This window comes from Saccostrea echinata, unplaced genomic scaffold (genome assembly GCF_033153115.1).
Source record: "Saccostrea echinata isolate AGI-Se365-2 ecotype Australia unplaced genomic scaffold, CSIRO_AGI_Sech_v1 ptg000054l, whole genome shotgun sequence".
Taxonomy (NCBI): Eukaryota; Metazoa; Mollusca; class Bivalvia; order Ostreida; family Ostreidae; genus Saccostrea; species Saccostrea echinata.
The window spans coordinates 49,476,740-49,497,088 of record NW_026889803.1 but is presented as its reverse complement, the minus strand read 5'-3'; the positions used below and the strand labels follow the sequence as shown (position 1 = coordinate 49,497,088).

Genomic DNA, 20,349 nt, shown 5'->3' with positions numbered 1-20,349 from the left:
ATAATTAGCTTCTCAATGCAATATAGGTTATCCAGTATTCAAAAGCAATTCTAAACAAGAAGTCTGTGAGCCAAAGCTCACTAGTAATACCCCCACTCTGATGTGAATATACACTCTAAGCAAAGATAAACAGGAAGTTGACATCGGATTCATATAAAAACGAATCCCACCATATGGCATGCCTAAACAAAGAGTGTGTTAGAATTTCAAGCATCTGTGATGAGTAGTTGCTGAGAAAACTGCGACAAAAATTTGTTATGTATGGTACGGACAGATGCATGGATAAACAGGAAGTTGACCACGGATTCGTACAAAAATGAATCCCACCATATGGCATGCCTAAACAAAGAGTGTGCTAAAATTTCAAGCATCTGTGATGAGTAGTTGCTGAGAAAATTGTGACAAAAATTTGTTATGTAATGGTACAGACAGACATGTGGATAAACAGGAAGTTGACCAAGGATTCATACAAAAATGAATCCCACTATATGGCATGCCTAATCAAAGAGTGTATTAAAATTTCAAGCATCTGTGATGAGTAGTTGCTGAGAAAACTGTGACGAAAATTTGTTATGTATGGTACGGACAGATGCATGGATAAACAGGAAGTTGACCACGGATTCGTACAAAAATGAATCCCACCATATGGCACGCCTATATAAAGAGTGTGCTAAAATTTCAAGCATCTGTGATGAGTAGTTGCTGAGAAAACGGTGACAAAAAATTTGTTACGGACAGACAGACACACACACACACAGACAGACACACAAGGGTAAAACAGTATACCCCCCTCTCCTTCGGAGCGGGGATATAATAATTAAGCTTTAATGAACTTCACTGGTCTAATAAACATTGTTAATTTCTACTATACAGTGCAGTATGATCTTGGTTTTTTTTATTTATTTATTTATTTTTTTTAAAGGATAAGATCACTTAAAACAAATCAACTTAATTAGTATTTCATTTATTCTACTGATGACAACAAAGTATGAAACAAAGCAGATTGGACTATACAACTGGGACAGAGGGTCACACGGCTTACCTGAAAAACTACACAAATATCTACATAATTATCCCAAATTTCCCCACATATTTACACAACACTGGTACAAAAATCCCCTACTCTTTCAAATTACCAAATTTATATTTTTATATAGTTAAAGTTACCCTGATGTATTATGTGCTGATGCAGAATAATTCCCTCCACACTGCATATAGAACTTAGCACTAAAGGTGTAGTTGTCTACTCATTATGCAGTGGTCTGTTTAACACAGAATGATTTTAAAACGTCAACATTATAATACACAGCGGTCAGCTTATGTGTTTCCTAGAATTGACACAATCCCTCTGCCCCCTGTGTGCTAAGAAAAACATGGAGATTCTACAAAACCAACAACATAAGTCAACAATCAAATATAAATAAAATGTCATTAAAATTTACACCAACAAAAATACAATAAAATTCAGCATTTAACACCTTAACATGGTTATATGCTGTAAAAAAGGTTGATCGTCAATAACATATTATGCAAGCTCCTGTATAATTTACAATTGACCCTTTCCTGTCAACCAACAAAATATTTCTTTAGTAAGAAAAATTATTTCAGCATATTAATTAGAAAATTCTTGTTGAAATTATTAAAGATTAATTCCAATTTGGTTTTTAAAAAAAAACCCACCTGCCTACTTTGATGATTTTTTGAAATTAACAAATAGAGGAACACAAGTATTGCATAGGATTAACTGGTAACTAAAAAAAATAAAAAATTATCCAAACAAACACACAGATACATATGTATCAACTTACACACAAACAATAAGATAAGATAGGACAGTGATTATTACATCTGAGCTAAGGTTAGATTTTTTATAATACATCCTCTTAGCTGATTGTTCAGAATGTTGAAGATAACAGTACATTACATCAAAAGATAATGGTAATGTTCTTCATTCTTATCTAGGTGCTAGTACAATGTTTGAAAGCTAAATACAATACCTATATTATTTGAAAGTCTGAGATCAAAACAGGTCGAGAAGACTGAACCCTGCTTCAGGGTTGACTAATAAGGCTTTTTTTCCTAGAAAAAAAATTGTTGCACTTTATACTTTCATCAAACATAATTATTTACAACTTTAGTGCATTTCTAAAACTTGACAGCATTTCATTGCACTATTAAAACTTATTTTAATGTTGCACCAGTTTGTCCTATCCTAATTCAATGTACAAAAAAAATTCAATGTAAATCTATGATCAACATTGGTATAATTACTGTAAAGGTACTTATTTTAGCAGGTATGGTATTTTAGCACCTTCCGTGCTGCTTCTTGTCTGCTAATTCAAATACATGATAAATTATCATTTCAACAAATACATATAGAAGCTTTGCTCCAAATGCGTTGATTCATGTTTAATCAGTTGATGGGGAAGATTGTGCTAAATTTTGAGTTTTATGTACCTTTACAGTACAACAATTTGGTAATTACTGTTTAAATAGAATTTAACAAGTTATACTAAGAATAATACATATACATGTAGTACACAAACTTTATAATACTTTAACAACAAACAAAGCCATACTACTAAGTAGTACAGAAATAAAAATACATTCTGTGTAAAATCTAATGCTGCTTTAACAGCAAATATTGACAATACAAAATAATTAAAATTAATTACTATTATTTGTTCTACTTTGCTGAAAAGACTAGTTGTGAGCTTTACTCTGTCACGAAAAATCCACATGAGCTGGAGATGTCTTTAAAAGACAGTTAAAGTGTGAGTTAAGTCTTGAGGGTAGAGATAGGGGGAGGGAGGTTTGAGGGACGGTGAAGGGATGGGGTAGTGGGGGGTTATAGGGAACACCCAGACTGGTGGCTGGTTCTGCTGCTTCTTTATGTGGTGTGCTAGAATCTCTGTTGGTTTGGGATGACAAGGTTTCCTGGGGGGTGGATCTCTGGTCTTGAGAGGTGGGTGTGACACGAGAGCTACTGCTGGTTGGTGGCTGAGGAAGTGGGGAGGATCTGATTTCTTGTGGTGTGGGTCGTGTTGATGACATTAAGTGGTTGGCATGTCCTGAACTACTCTGTACAGCCTGCTGAAGATGAGATATAAATGAAGGTGACATCAAGGAGGGCGGGACATTGGTGGGCATGAGAGAAAGAGGGGGAAGATGATGTGAGGGTATCAAAGGGGTCTGCATGTGATGAGACGATGGCAAAATAGTAGTGGATGATATATTATTAGATTGCTCAGCAGCCATGTTTGGTGAAAGTTGATTTGAATCCATTGGTCTAGACAGAGTTTCTTTGTGGAGGTCAACAAAACGACTGAAGTTAGATGCCCTTGGGTCACTAACAAAAGAAAGGGGTACAGAGCTCCCTCTAGTCGATGTTGGGAAATCCTTCTCTTTGGTTACCATGGAGTTATTTGTGCTAGACTGCCGTGGTTTCCTTGGTTTGTAAGGGAGAGGGTACGGGGCTTCCAAAGAACGCACATTCACATGCATCTGCAATCGAAAACAAAACCATTGAAAAGATATACAAGTAGAACAAGGAATACGAAAGTTCCATTTCAAGTGGGCAACTACTTTCAATTTTAGAAAAAATCTCTCAATGTTATATGTTGTCTTAAAGTAATTTTTCACATATTTATCAGTAATAAAAAAAATTCTTGAAGATTAATTTAAACAGATGAAAAAAATATTTATTTTGTTTAAAAAACGATATCTTAAAGTTTTTCTTTTTTTTTTGGGGGGGGGGGGGGGAGGGTATTGCAAACCTTCACAAATATCATATGATACCACCATTTCAAGGTATTTTATTTATTCAAAAATTAAAAATCACATGAAGCTATGCATAGGAAATTTACTAAGATGTACACTTAGTCTAGGGGTTTGTTAACAAGTATTAACATATTCCAAAAACATTTTCAACCTGGACATTTGTTTCGTTTTGAGAAAGGTCATATGCAACCTTAAACCATAACTGAAAATACTGTACTACGAAAAATTTTCACCTAGTTTTATTTTTGCCCACTGGCATTTCACCCTTTAAAATTTATTTTGCTATTTTATAGATGAACATCATTTGATAAGTTACACCTGATTAAATCTCATCTATTTAAAAATATGGGTGAAATGTGTGAATTCCACAGTGTATAGTAAGAATCTCTAGCTGCATGATTTGAGTAATTTTTGTTCTGTGAAAGTTTTTATAGTTACTAGGAACTGTAAATACAGGAAACATTCCTTAGCAAATTATTATTTATCAACAGTACATATGAAGGTCCCATTACACATTTTAAGCAAGAATTTTTGCAACCATCATATTTGCAAATCATTCATACAAGAACAGACAAATAGTATAACCCTCCATGACTTCATAAAGGTGAGCTATGGTAATGGATGTACCTTCAGCAAAAACTGACCATGTGTCATTTCAATTCTTAGAAAATGGATGTTGAAGTTAACACATTTTTGAGACTGAATAATTAAGAAGTCTGACCTTCAGTGTGTGATTTTTGAGACTGCTCTCATTTGTGTAGGCCCGGCTACACACAGAACACTGGTATTGTTTGTTAGCTGCCTTTTTCACATGGTCTTCATGGTTTCTCATATGATGATGAAGATTGGCCATCTGAGCAAAGGCCCGGTCACAACCATCAAAACAACAACGGTATGGCTTCTCACCTACAACACAGGTCTCATGCTCTTAAGACATACCACATAATCATAAATTTAACTACTACTAGACATAATATTCTGTACTAAAGTTTACTTATAATACTTATAAGAGGCCCATGGGCCTTGACAGTCACCTGAGTATCAGGGGTTTTTCAGGTTATAACCAACTCAGCCTTAGCTGGAACTCAAACCTTGGAATCACAGGAATTTAACAAAGTGGAAGGGAATTTTGTTCAGCATAGTTTCAGGGCTGTCCCTAAGACCCAGGGACTGGTGAATTTCCCTGCCTGTAATAACTTAATCCCCCAGTTATTTTGGTATTCTCCTTCAACCCCCTATAAGAACCCCAGTCCCCCTTCTATTTTTTTTTAATGTCCCCTGTTATTTCAATTCTTAGGGACAATCCTGATAGTATTGCATCAAATTTGTCTCCAAAATTCTCTGAAGTAGATAGAGCCCCCCCCCCCCTTCCCCACTGAAAAACACCAGAGCCTCTCACCCTGGGACCAGAAGTTTGCTCATCATAAGTAATCACTTTGTTAATCTGCTTAACACTAAGGAGCAGACAGGATTATTTAATAGAATTAATGCATTTTCACTACATTATCAAGAGCCCCACCCTTACACCAGCATATCTGACCCAGGGGTCATAAAATTCACTACTCTGGAAGAAGCACTCTTGCTCATCATAGCTATACACTTAGCTTCTTTGCTTTTTAACCAGAAGCAGAAAACAATATTTTCAAAGAAATATTGCTTCTTCACTATATAATCAATAGAGCCTCCCCCTTTCACCAGAACCCCTGACCCTGGGGCCATGAAATTCACAATTTTGGAAGAGGCATCCTTGCATATCATAACAATGTACTTAGTTTGTTTAAATAATATCAAGGGGCAGAGATGAAGATTTTCAAAGAAATAATTCACCTTCACTATAGGATCTATATAACCCCGCCCTAGCACCAGAACCCCTGTCCCTTGGACCATGAATTTCACAATTTTGGAAGAGGCACCCTTGCTTATCATAACAATGTACTTAGTTTGTTTAAATAATACCCAGGAGCAGAGAAGAAGATTTTTAAAGAATTAATGCATTTTCACTATATAATCAATAGAGCCCCGCCCTAACACCAGAACCCATGATCCAGGGGTCATGAAATTCACAATTTTGGAAGAGGCATCCTTGCTTATCATAACTATGTATTCAATTTGTTTCAATAATACCCAGGAGTAGAGAAGAAGATTTTCAAAGAAAAAATACACTTTCACTATATGATCTATATACATGTAGCCCCACCCTAGCACCAGAACCCCTGACCCTGGGGCCATAAATTTCACAATTTTGGTAGAGTCACCTTTGCTTATCATAACTACATATTTAATTTGTTTCAATAATACCCAGGAGTAGAAAGAAGATTTTCAAAGAAATAATGCACTTTCACTATATGATAGCACCAGAACCCCTGACCCTGGGGCCATGAATTTCACAATTTTGGTAGAGTCACCATGGCTTATCATAACTATGTATTTAATTTGTTTCAATAATATCCAGGAGTAGAGAAGAAAATTTTCAAAGAAAATAATGCATTTTCACTATATGATCTATATAGCCCCACCCTAGCACCAGAACCCCTGACCCTGGGGCCATGACTTTCACAATTTTGGTAGAGGACTCAATGCTTATTACAATCATGCCAATAGTTTGACTGCTTGATGTCCAGGAGTAAAGAAGAAGATTTTTAAAGATTGCATAAATTTTGGTATTTTTTGCCCCACCCTCAGGCCCCAGGGGGTTGAGGGACCATGAAATTAACAAATTTTGTTCCCCTTCACACATAGATGCCATTTGCTAAAATTGGCTGAAATTGGTTGAGTGGTTTCAGAGGAGAAGCTGAAAATGTTCAAATGTTAACACATGATGGACGACGCATGATGACGGACGAAAACAGATAGCAATAGGTCACCTGAGTGACTCAGGTGACATAATAAAATGGTGAATTTTATAAATATTATATAAATAGTGCACGTTTTTGAGGGTAACAGTTGAAATTGACACCCCAAGGAAAACCATTGTCAACCGACGCGTTAGCGTCGGTTGACAATGGTTTTCCTTGGGGTGTCAATTTCAACTGTTACCCTCAAAAATGTGCACTATTTATTTTATTACACTGAACGTCTTATTGATTTCAGATGTCATAAAAAAAATTCGGAGATAGTCGTTAAGTTCACGCTTAGAAAGCTTTCAAACTCCCCGCTTCTATTTATCTCAACAAGAAAGCTTTGGAAAAGATTTACCAACCTCTTTATTGTTTGTTTACTACTCAAAAAGTCCTTTATCATCTAAAGTTTGCACTCGCAAGGATGTTTCATCTGTCGTTTTTGTTTTCAAGTAAGCTACATCGGACGCAAGCTTTTATTGACATCATTTATTCAGCTTCTTTCAAACGCACAACTGACATTTTGAGAATTCTACGGAGAACTGTACGCGCATGATTTGAAGGCATGTGACATTTTCGTAATGTTACCCGTTGTCAAGTGTGTTGCTAATGCTGAGGGTAACATTACGGATTGTTAAATGCGTCTAAACCAATCAGATTTTAGTATTTAATCTGAAAGTATAATAAATAAATATATTGCATTTATCACTTACTAATAAGGTGTATTTGACACATGAAACATGGGGTAATAGGGAAGTTTATGCGCCTAATTGTAGTACACCTATGCATTTTTAGCTCCCTTGATCACAAACAGTGCAGAAATCAGAAAATATATGTGCTGTGCATTTCAGAGAACAAGTCCTTAGGTTTCTTTTTGTTGTACTTTTAGGGTACATTTTCCAGCTTTTTAAAGAGCTACTTTACCTGCTACTCAAATCATGCAATTCAGCACATGTGAAAAATGGGTGTTTTTAAGAGTTATCTCCCACTATTAAAAAGTCACACAAAAATTAATTCTAAAAAAATATTTGTATACTTCTTTCATTTAATCTTAAGAATAAGATTCTACTTTATGCAAAATAATAATAAAAAAGCTGCAATTTTCATGAACACTGCATAAAAATAGCAGGGAAATCCCTACTCATCATGCTTTTCTCTGAGAAATCCCCCCAGATTTTATATGAAACTGTGTTTAGCTACCAAAAATACAGAGGAAATCATGAGACCATGGCTATGATACCCTAGCCATTATAAAACAGGAGGCCCAAGGGCCTTAACAGTCACCTGAGTATAATACAACAATTTAGAGGATCCATAGAGTATGAAATGAACTGAAAGGTGAAGCTTTGTTGCCCAAAAGCAAGAAAAATAGGGTGATCAGGATCAACAAAATAATTATTCTAGTATTCATTAACAGTTCATAAATAAGGTTCTAATCTGTTCCCTATTTATCACTCTCACCAGACAGTATAAAAACAAACTATCAGTGCTTCTGTACTCTTTTAATTCCTTGTTGAAATTGTTGCATTGTTACATTGGCCTCTCTTGGTCTTTGATGAACATTTAATAAGACAAGTTATTTTTGTCTCATTTTTATTTATCTATTACTTACAAGTCTACCTGCTCATTAAAAGTTTGAAAGTACTTTTTATATTATACAATAAAAATTCTTGCATAATTCTCTTATTCTATTAACCTTTTAAGTACATTATTTACAGTGATTAATTATCACACATAAATGGCAAAGGGGAATAATCCTCTCAGTAGAATACAAATTAATAGAGCCCTGGCCTGGACCAGAACACTTGACCAAATGGTCCTGATCATGTTCAATAATCTGGTAAAAATACCCTTCCTTATTAAAAATTTTACTCTTTTTGCCTCTGATATGCCCAGGTGCAGAGAAGATTTTTAAAGCATTTTCACTATATAATAAATAGAGCCCCCCTCTAACATCAGAACCTCTGATCCAGGGGTCATGAAATTCACAATTTTGGTAGAGTAACCCTTGCTTATCATAATCATGTATTTGTTTAAATAATATCCAGGGAGTAGAGAAGAAGATTTTCAAAGAAATAATGCACTTTCACTATATGATCTATATAGCCCCACCCTAGCACCAGAACCCCTGACCCTGGGGTCATGAATTTCACAATTTCAGTAGAGTCACTCTTGCTTATCATAACTATGTATTTAATTTGTTTCAATAATACCCAGAAGTAGAGAAGAAGATTTTCAAAGAAATAATGCACTTTCACTATATGATCTATATAGCCCCACCCTAGCACCAGAACCCCTGACCCTGGGGTCATGAATTTCACAATTTCAGTAGAGTCACTCTTGCTTATCATAACTATGTATTTAATTTGTTTCAATAATACCCAGAAGTAGAGAAGAAGATTTTCAAAGAAATAATGCACTTTCACTATATGATCTATATAGCCCCACCCTAGCACCAGAACCCCTGACCCTGGGGTCATGAATTTCACAATTTTGGTAGAGTCACTCTTGCTTATCATAACTATGTATTCAATTTTTTTTCAATAATACCCAGTAGTAGAGAAGAAGATTTTCAAAGAAATAATGCACTTTCACTATATGATCTATATAGCCCTGCCCTAGCACCAGAACCCCTGACCCTGGGGTCATGAATTTCACAATTTTGGTAGAGTCACTCTTGCTTATCATAACTATGTATTCAATTTGTTTCAATAATACCCAGGAGTAGAGAAGAAGATTTTCAAAGAAATAATGCACTTTCACTATATGATCTATATAGCCCCGCCCTAACACCAGAACCCCTGACCCTGGGGCCATGAATTTCACAATTTCAGTAGAGTCACCCTTGCTTATCATAACTAGGTATTCATTTTGTTTCAATAATACCCATGAGTAGAGAAGAAGATTTTCAAAGAAATAATGCACTTTCACTATATGATCTATATAGCCCCGCCCTAACACCAGAACCCCTGACCCTGGGGCCATGAAATTCACAATTTCAGTAGAGTCACCCTTGCTTATCATAACTAGGTATTCATTTTGTTTCAGTAATACCCAGGAGTAGAGAAGAAGATTTTCAAAGAAATAATGCACTTTCACTATATGATCTATATAGCCCCGCCCTAACACCAGAACCCCTGACCCTGGGGCCATGAATTTCACAATTTCAGTAGAGTCACCCTTGCTTATCATAACTAGGTATTCATTTTGTTTCAATAATACCCAGGAGTAGAGAAGAAGATTTTCAAAGAAATAATGCACTTTCACTATATGATCTATATAGCCCCGCCCTAACACCAGAACCCCTGACCCTGGGGCCATGAATTTCACAATTTCAGTAGAGTCACCCTTGCTTATCATAACTAGGTATTCATTTTGTTTCAATAATACCCAGGAGTAGAGAAGAAGATTTTCAAAGAAATAATGCACTTTCACTATATGATCTATATAGCCCTGCCCTAGCACCAGAACCCCTGACCCTGGGGCCATGAAATTCACAATTTCAGTAGAGTCACCCTTACTTATCATAACTAGGTATTCATTTTGTTTCAATAATACCCTGGAGTAGAGAAGAAGATTTTCAAAGAAATAATGCAATTTTACTATATGATCTATATAGCCCTGCCCTAGCACCAGAACCCCTGACCCTGGGGCCATGAATTTCAAAATTTTGGTAGAGGGCTCAATGCTTATTACAATCATGCCAACAGTTTGACTGCTTGATGTCCAGGAGTAAAGAAGAAGATTTTTAAAGATTGCATTAATTTTGATGGTTTTGGCCCCACCCCTCAGGCCCCAGGGGGGCAGGGGCCAGGAATTTCATAATTTTTGTTCCCCTTCAACCATAGATGCTATATACCAAAATTGGTTGAAATTGGTTTGCTGGTTCCAGAGAAGAAGCTGAAAATGTTTAAAAGTTTACGACCAACGACCGACCGACGACGCATGACGACCGACGAAAAGAGATAGCAATAGGTCATCTGAGTGACTCAGGTGACCTAAAAATTGAAGATATATCTTTTATTCCTGTCAAACAATTTCATGAATTTACCTCTGGTACTGATAAGATCATAAGAACAATTATGACCTTCAAATGCAAGTTTCATTGGTTATAATGAATTGTGACAAGCCTTTACACTTATCATAGAAATTCTGATACCCTCCTTCCCATTAAAACTATAAACTTATATCCTACACATATACTAATGCTTCAAGGTTTGATTAGAGATTTGTGTACTTTGTATTATGACTGTTGTTAATGAACATCAAATATCTCTTTGGGTCAAGGTACTACAAAATTTTTGGGTAGTTAGCATTAAAATTACTTTTACATTCTATTCACAAAAAACATCATATGGAAGGTAAAATCTCCAGACGAGATAACTGTGTTCCCATTTATTGTGCACTCCTGCATGACCATGTATTTTTTTACCTTTAAAAATTGGTTCCTATATTAATCTATACTAAAAAAAGTCAAAACATTTCCATTGTTTTACTGAGCGGTCATAAAAAACAGATGTTTGACTGCGGAGTGAGATATTGGACCTGTCAGTGAGATATTGGACCAGTTACGTCACATTGTGGGCGGGATCAGCTAAATATCATTTGCATTCATTGGTGTTTGACAGTGATGAATTTAATCACAGTGTGGGTAAAGGAATTTTACTTCATGGAAGCCAGCACAAAATACATGTATGTCAAAAAAAAAGAAGTAAATAAAAGGTATAACAAAACAATTATTGACTGTGTTCTCAGGCAGAATGTGTTTTGTCGACCCCTCGAACCGAACAGTTTGCCTTCGGCCTAACAGCTTTAGGCAAACATTTTGGTTCTTGGGTCTGACAAAACACATTTTTCCCTTGAACTCATGAATTTATAATGTGAACCACTAATATTTCAATGTAATTACGTTGTATGAAAGAGGCCCATGGGCCACAATGCTCACCTAAATTACGTTCTTCATCAGCATACTTTTTTTCTTATATATTCCCATGTAAAACTCTGATCATATATTGTGGCCCCAATGTATGACTAGTAGGTCATAATTTGAAAAAAACTTGAATCTACACTACCTGAGGATGATTGCTTCCATATCAATATGATTGAGCATGGCTTTGTTGTTCTTGAGACAACATGACTAAGCATGACTTTGCTATTTCTTGAGAAGATTTTTAAAGACATTTCCCTATATATTCCATTGTAAAATTTTGATCTCCTACTGTGGCCCCACCCTACCCCCAGGGGCCAAAGTTTGACCAAATATGATTCATCACTACGTGAGGATGCTTCCATAAAAATTTGACTAATCATGACTTTGCTGTTCTTAGAAGAATTTTAAAGATTTTTCCTATATTTTCCTAGTAAAACTTTGATTATCAATTGTAGTCCCACCCAACCCCATGATCTGAACAAACTTAAATCTTCACCATGTAATGAAGCGTTCATAGAAGTTTCATCTTTTAAGGCTTAGTGGTTCATCAGAAAAAGATATGTGGATAAACTTAAATCCCCTTCACCCAAGAATGCTTTGTGGCAAGTTTGACTGAAATTGGCCCAGAGGTTCTGAAGAAGTGGAAAGTGTGAAAAGTTTACAGATGACACGGCACACGACAGACAGACAGATGGACGCTAGACACATTTTGATCAGAAAAATTATTAATTTTAGCTTTTTTGGAATTTCCAAGTGGATTTTTAAGTGTTTTTGCTTTAAAGATGGATGAATTTAAAGTAATCTAGATGCTGTTGATGAATGTAAACTAATGGCAATCTAGATGCTTTTGGTGAATATAAACTAACAGTAAGTTAGATGCTATTAGTGAATGTAAACTAACAGTAATCTAAATGCTATTGATGAATGTAATTTTATGGTAATCTAGATGCTATTGTTAAATGTAAACTTATAGTAATCTAAATCCTATTGGTGAATGTAAACTTACAGTAATCTAGATTCTACTGTTAAATGTAAACTTAAGGTAATCTAAATGCTATTGGTGAATTTGAACTTAAAGTAAGCTAGATGCTATTGGTGAATGTAAACTAACAGTAATCTAAATGCTATTAGTGAATGTAAACTTACGGTAATCTAGATGCTATTGGTGAATGCAAACTTACAGTAATCTAGATGCTATTGGTGAATGTAAACTTATGGTAATGTAGATGCTATTGGTGAATGTAAACTAATAGTAATCTAAATGCTATTGGTGAATGTAAACTTACAGTAATCTAGATGCTATTGGTGACTGTAAACTTACGGTAATCTAGATGCTATTGGTAAAGGTAAACTAACAGTTAGCTAGATGCTATTGGTGAATGCAAACAAACAGTAATCTAAATGCTATTGGTGAATGTGAACTTATGGTAATTTAGATGCTATTAGTGACTGTAAACTTACGTTAATCTAGATGCTATTGGTGAATGTAAACTAACAGTAAATTAGATTCTATTGTTAAATGTAAACTTATGGTAATCTAGATGCTACTGGTGAATGTAAACTAATAGTAAGCTAGATGCTATTGGTGAACATAAACTTACGGTAATCTAGATGCTATTGGTGAATGTGAACTTACGGTAATCTAGATGCTATTGGTGAAGGTAAACTAACAGTTAGCTAGATGCCATTGGTGAATGCTTACTCTAGATGCTATTGGTGAATGTTAACGAACAGTAATTTAAATGCTATTGGTGAATGTAAACATATGGTAATTTAGATGCTATAGGTGAATGTTAACTTACGGTAATCTAGATGCTATTGGTGAATGTAAACTTACAGTACCCCGGTAATCTAGATGTTACTGTTGATTTAATTTCTCTTATTTGTTTGACTGTATCTGCCACTGTAAATCACTTTTTATTTCTGAGAACTTTATTTTCACATAATTATTTATGTGAGACTATCTGCTTGAAAAAATTTCATTCTAGCATATAGATAAAAAGATTACATTTAAGCACTGAATTCTTATTTTTGGTTGTCGTCAGTCCTATAAAAGCACCTGGTCATGCCAACAAATTGAATACTGCACAAACAATTCTACTATTAAAGATTATATAGTCTTGATTAGAGCAATAACAAAATCATGAAAATTTTGTTTCAATATAAATACCAAACAACATGTAACAGGGCTCGACATTAACGCTTGTCCGCTTGTCCGGTACCAGTGAAAAAAAAATTACGGACAAGTGAATATTGCCGGGCACTTGTCCGATTGGACAAGTGCATTTTAATGTAAAAGAGTCTCTAAATACTAAAAAGAACGACTGTTGAAAGTTTAGTTTCAAGACGGAAGCTGTACATAAACACCGAATTTTGATCCCGATAGAGATCGTTAATTGAGTTCACATTCGATTGGGATCGAAGTTCACTAATTGCATACTACTGAAAAGGCATGAAACTTACGAACTTAACGAATGTGGACATTTATGTTGTTGTCAGGACAGAAAGTCTAGATAAAATTTTGTTTTATGTGTTTTTTGTATTTGTCAATAACATCATGAATCAATCAAGCACATGCCATGTGTAATGGACTTTATTTTAGTTTTAAAGTTGACAGTATTAGATCTCTATTGAAAATTTTTCGGACAAGTGAAGTTGAAGTTCGGACAAGTAAATGTCTTGGTCACTTGTCCGAATGGACAAGTAGGGAAAAAAGTTAATGTCGAGCCCTGATGTAATCTCATTAAAATAAGGTGTCACAAAATTTAGTCCTTTACAGTATAACTGCATGTGCCTCCTTTTGCTTTGCAGCAATGTGCTGCTATTTTACATCTTTGTGTAGCTATGGATACATGTACATGTATGTTGCTATAGGCTACCAATTTATTTCTGCTAGTTTATTGTAGTGAAAAGTAACCTATTTATTACTTAAGGTTACTTATACACTCACAACTTGTAATTTGCATTATCCATGTGCATTCTTATACTCCTAGGCTAATTAATTTAATTAAGATTAGATTCTTTGATCTGCTTACTTAGATCAATGCACAAAGGATCTTGCGATTTCATATTAGGGTTCATCTCTGATTGAGCTTATATCTAAATATAAAAGCCAATGGAAATTGCCAATACAGTTTTTTTTAATTTCATTTCTTGAACTGAAAGCACGACCGCTTGATAATACACAAAGACTTGTCAACATGAGGGATCATACAGCATTATTACCAACTGGGTTTTGACAATTTTCAGTATATCAATTACCTATATCTGTTAGTCGCCAAATGCATTCCAATAGACACCCCTACTTTTAGAAGGTGATGTACTGATTGGTTAAATGAAAGATTTATCTAAATCATTCTGAGAAGAACCAAGGCAGAATATTTGATCTTTTGTGTACTGATCTAAAAGAGCAGAGCAAAGTATTACATTTTATGTAGATTGCTTGGTTGCCATAATCTGTATGTTACTATGAACTCATTTGAGATGTAGTAAAATATTTATATAAAGCAAATGATAATCTGTGTTGCTAATGATTATCTGTATGTTATATATATATTATATTATCTGTATGTTATATATATATATATATGTTATATATATATGTTATATATGGTTATTTGTATGTTGCAAAAGATTATCAGCATGTTACTAGTGGTTACCTGTATGTTGCAAATGTTTATCAGTATGTTGCTAGTGGTTTTACTTGTATGTTGCAAATGTTCATCAGTAGGTTGCAAATGGTTACCTGTATGTTGCAAATGTTTATCAGTATGTTGCTAATGGTTAACCTGTATGTTGCTAATGGTTTACCAGTGTGTATCCTAAGGTGTTGCTGCAAGTGACAAAGCTGCTTAAATCCTTTATCACAGAAGGAGCAAATGTGCCTGCGTATCCCAGTGTGCACTAGGCTGTGCTGAGCCAGCTGCTGCTTACTCTTGAAGCCCTTGTTACAGTTTGGACAGATATGAGTACGGTCAGGGTGGATGGTGGAATTAACCTCCATAAAGGGCTGGTCACTAGAGGACAGCTGGGGGTCATCTGCTGATAGGTCAGGGTTATCGGCAGGGTGTGGCATACTCAAATCTATAGAAATAAATATCAGTGAATGGCTACTATTAATAGATACTATTACCTTGATTTGTACTACTACTAAAGATGTCATATTAGAATAATGGTTATCTATACTCTGTTATTTTCCAAATGGACTTAATAATTAGAGTTTATGTTTATAATGAGGTACCAAATTAAGGGTTGTTAATATTTTGCCAATGTGACACTAGCAATAAATTCATGTTTACTGTAATTTACCACAAGATAAATAACTGTCAATCTATTTTATTTAATTTTTAAATACACTTGTGTTGCAAAGTAGGAACTAAATGGCATTTTTTTCAATTTATTTACTTAACTGAAATGCACTTTAGAGAAAAAATCCAATATCTGCATTATGTAAACTTTACATGAAATATGAACAACAATAAAAATCTATGATGTTTGTACTTTCTGCACTTTACTAAAATTTCAATTCTCAACAGCAATGTTTAAAATGAGTATGCATCACCATGGTAGCCACCTTCATTTTATGTTACTAGTAACCAATAAGAGATTTAATGCAATACGTGCAGCTTCACTATCCCAATTCTGTATCTAATTATAATGTAACTAATGGTGAAGCTGTACAAGTTTTATATTCAGAGCTTTCAATGAATGAGTTTATATGTTTGCGTTAGTTATGATCATTTTCATAACCGGTAATTAAAAACAAGAGGCCCATGGGCCACAATGCTTACCTGAGTCACTTTGACCCTTCTGTTCTTCAGATGAACAAAAGAAGATTTTCAAAATATTTTTCCCCTCTTTATTCTTTACTCTGGCCTCAACTTAGCTCAAGCTAGTCAAGGGATGGTAATTTAATTGAATTGAATTCACACAACATTTGGATGCTCCAATATCAATATGACAGGGCCCTGCTGTTCCAGATAAAAAGAGTTTTCCCACATATTCCCCTATATCTTTTTATCTAAACTTTTGATTTCCTATTTTTGTCCCAGTCTATCCCTAGTGGACCTATATTTGAACATTTTGAATCTGCACACCATCTAGAAACTTTCACTTAAGTTTAATCTTTCCTGACCTAGTGGTTTTTGGGAGGATTTTTAAATGACCCCACCCTATTTTTTCCATTTCTCGCTTATCTCCATCAGAAGGGGGCATGATCCTTTTATTGAGCAACTTGAATCCTTTTCATCCAAAGATACTTTGTGCCAAGTTAATGTGCCAAATTTGATTGAAATAGCCCAGTGGATTGGTTCTAAAGAACATGAAAAGATGAAAAGTTTACAATGACAACACCAAAGGTGTCACTGCCTATGACACACTAAAGACAAATTTTGATCAGAAAAACTCACTTTGAGCCTTTGGTTCAGGTAAGCTTAAAAATATGATGCATCTGATCAAGATAAATACTTGCAGATGTAAGAATCTCTTTTACTCCACTCCTCTTAGATCCACCAATTATAATATTTAACCCTCAAAATACATAATGTATTTAATTAAAAAGGTAAACATATTTCTTCAAACAGCCTAAAAAGACAACCGCATGTACTCTGACTTCATCTCTTACAAATAATTTTCTCGGCAACCAGTGACCTATTTTACAAACAAAAACTTACAATGTATGTTTAAAACTTAAGAGAGACTGAAATCATATTATTTATTGTTTTAGGTATTAATTTCTAAATGATTTAATAATTAAATGAAAGATTACGCTGAACAAAATTTACTTGATGGCAGGATGAAAATTTCATGAAATATGAGAAACTCAGTGTGCCAGAATGTTTGACCTCCATTAACTATTATCATTAAGAATGATGCAACTGTTTCTCAGGACAGGGCCTCAACTCTAAAACGTTTTCTCAAAGATTTTTTCCCTCACTTCCAATTTATTTGCCATGTTAACTATTCAATGTTATGATTGCATAGATTAGACTTACATCTTCCCCTGTTTATTTTACATTTCCATTACATGGAACTTGGCCCATCCTTTAACAGTGGAACATTTTATCTAGATTACCATGATTACCAGGTATTGAAAAGTCCCAGAAAAGGCTTAGGAGCATTTTTTATTACAATGACAAATGTTTTCTCTGACTTTAAGATGCACTCAGAGAATGATACCCTGAAATAAGTAACATACAGTATGTGAGCATTGTTTGGTATGCCAAGGATAGACATGTACTTGTATGGGATATACCTAATAAACCTCAGGTTCACAAGTATACACTGACAAAACGTCAGAAATACCAGCTGTAGTATGTAAAATTCACTAAAGAACATCATAAATATTCTACACTGACATAAAACATAAGCAATAATGTTTTGATATTATATTATTATGATGATATTATTATAAACATTTTACAATGCACTTAATGAATGTACTAGGTTTGATTTTATAAACCTATTAAATTGATGAACAAGCATTGTTTTAGATACCTCAATCCCTTCTTCATCTTAATCCTCACATCTGTTTGTCAATTGCTACTTACCCTGTGGATTCCTTGGGTACTGCGAGGCACTGCTGGGCGTATCCACTGGCAGGGACATACCTCCTATAGAGGACATGCTGTAGGGAGGTCTGCCCGGGGGTGGGGGCTGAGGGGGTGGTACCTGCTGCTGTCCATAAGACAGGAGGGCTGACACAGCACTAGCAGCCTCTGACATATTGTCCCTGTTGGTAGACATTAACCAGTAAGTTAGTAACAGTTTAAAATTTTCAAACCATGGGTCCATCATATATGAAGGTCAAAGTCGTAATCCTCTGAAATGAATTTAAACGCTTGGCTGGTGAAAGTTGTTTACTTTAAATTCCACTTTTATTTTCTCATTGCATTCACATTTAAAGTACACCTGTTCACTCTTCAGGATTGGGTTGGATGTGAGCTTGTGGGACTCGATTTTCCTGACTGCATTTTTAGTCTCTCTGTTCATTGTCATGCACAATCATTGTCATGTTCTCCTACTCGCACAATATATTCCCTTTTTTTTTTTTAAAGTTTCATTGCTTTTTTTTCTTTCAATAAATGCTGCTCTTTACATATTAATTTCTCTTGAGAGCAGTAGAATTTTTTTTTAAATGAAAAAAAAAAAAAATTACATAACTCTGGGGCATCAATCATCAGCCATTCTTGGCGAAGAAAATAAAATGGAATTGCCACTTCCATTAAAAATTTCTAAATAGTACTTGAATTTTCTATCTAAACTCTGATGTGGCAAACTTGTATATTGATCACAGATATAAATTTCCATTCACTATTATGTAACAGTATAAAAACCTGAATTTTAATTGATCACCAGCTTCAATTAATCCAGTTTTGATTGCATCGATCGAAGAATCTGACACAATTGTTTCACGTTTCTTTTTAATCTAAACTTGCATGATAATTACTCTGTTGCAATTCTGCAAGTTTTTTGAAATATATTAAAGTTTTACAAAAATCTCATCTCCTTCAGATAGAAATGAAAAACTTTGCAATCTGCTTTTAATGATACACATATCTTCTTCCCGATCATGCACATTCCAACAAATTCATCTTGTGCACAGATCTATTTTTATCAAAATCTACAGCATTCAAATATTGAGTTGAATTTTCTGATATCAATATCTTCCATCACCACTGGATAAATTGTGTATTACATAATACAAATCAGAAGCACATTCCTCCATTATTTCTTTTGACAGCTTGTCGACTAACACACAAACCTGCACAAATCAATTTTTTTCCAGATCATGTGCAGTTTTCTCAATGCATGTTTCAACTTCGATTAAGAGCCTAACACAAGAGTTCAGCATGTTAACCAAGACACAGAAAAATGTCTATTGGATTCGGGCATCTCCTGTGTGGAAAGGAAAAAAAAAGCCTCCAGGTTATGTAATCAAACGTTTGAATAATTTCCACAATTCACATGACAGCTCATTGTCACAGGTTATCAGCAAAAAGTGAAGGGGAAAAAAAATCTTTCAGACTAAACAAAAACATGTGAAATTCAAATGCCTTTATCTTTTCCTCCTCTATTTCTAACTCTCTGTTTTGAAAATACAGTACATCCTACATGCTTGAGTGATGCTTTTATATTTCAGTTTAAAAATTTTGTCCCCAGTGACAGGACGCCTATTCAGATTAAATATTCCCCATCAGGTTTTGTTGGTTGCTATATAGCCCTGTTTATCTACACATGTCATTCATTTTTTACCTGTTTTTACCTGTACACAGACTGGCAGGTATCAAGGCGCTCATAAAAAAATTACTGTATGAGTCATAAGGAACATGTTCAAATAGGGTGTATTCATTAAAATTTAATTCAAATTTTATTGCATAATATATTTTAATTGTTTTTTGCTGACTAAATTAAGAAACTTATAAAATGCTGAAAATGCTGTATGATCATTATATCCATATCAAAAGAAAAAAGACAGCAGGGATAGACATTAACTTTTAGATTCACTTGCCCTTCGGGCAAGTGAACTCAAACTTTGACTTGTCCGAATGCAAAACTTGGTTGCCCAAAATCTAGAAAGAAGTGAGCTGGTATCTTAATTTATTATTTGTAAATAAAATGAGATATTATATTTGCAAGTTAAGTGCCAGAAAAAAATGTGATGTGCTGCTCATGCTACATTTTAAATACTTGTAAACTCACACTGCCATGCAATATTTCCTTTAAAATAAAATTCATATTTTTGAAATTATTTTCTGTGGATCTTTTTGTGAATTTTGATTTCCCCCCCCCTGAAAAACTGAA

The 20,349-nt window shown here is 34.6% G+C and overlaps 1 protein-coding gene across 1 annotated transcript; it reads right to left on the bottom strand.

Annotated features, from left to right (window-relative positions):
* Positions 1–948: 948 nt before the first annotated feature.
* Positions 949–18,593, bottom strand: LOC133172260 (zinc finger protein 628-like). The gene is made up of 4 exons (XM_061307108.1): positions 18,096–18,593; positions 15,358–15,630; positions 4,502–4,686; positions 949–3,504 (listed from the first exon to the last, which is right to left on the bottom strand). Exons 1-4 carry the CDS (start codon positions 18,340–18,342, stop codon positions 2,725–2,727), a joined length of 1,485 nt encoding a protein of 494 aa, XP_061163092.1. The 5' UTR covers positions 18,343–18,593; the 3' UTR covers positions 949–2,724.
* Between the last annotated feature and the right edge of the window lie 1,756 nt (positions 18,594–20,349).

Bases quoted from the DNA above. Each gene is read 5' to 3' on its own strand.
- LOC133172260 (XM_061307108.1), bottom strand. From the start codon at position 18,342: ATGATGGACCCATGGTTTGAAAATTTTAAACTGTTACTAACTTACTGG. The intron at 15,631-18,095 runs GTAAGTAGCAAT...TTATTTCTATAG, and splicing joins GTACCCAAGGAATCCACAGG to ATTTGAGTATGCCACACCCT. The intron at 3,505-4,501 runs GTCAGACTTCTT...TTTCGATTGCAG, and splicing joins TCAAAAATCACACACTGAAG to ATGCATGTGAATGTGCGTTC.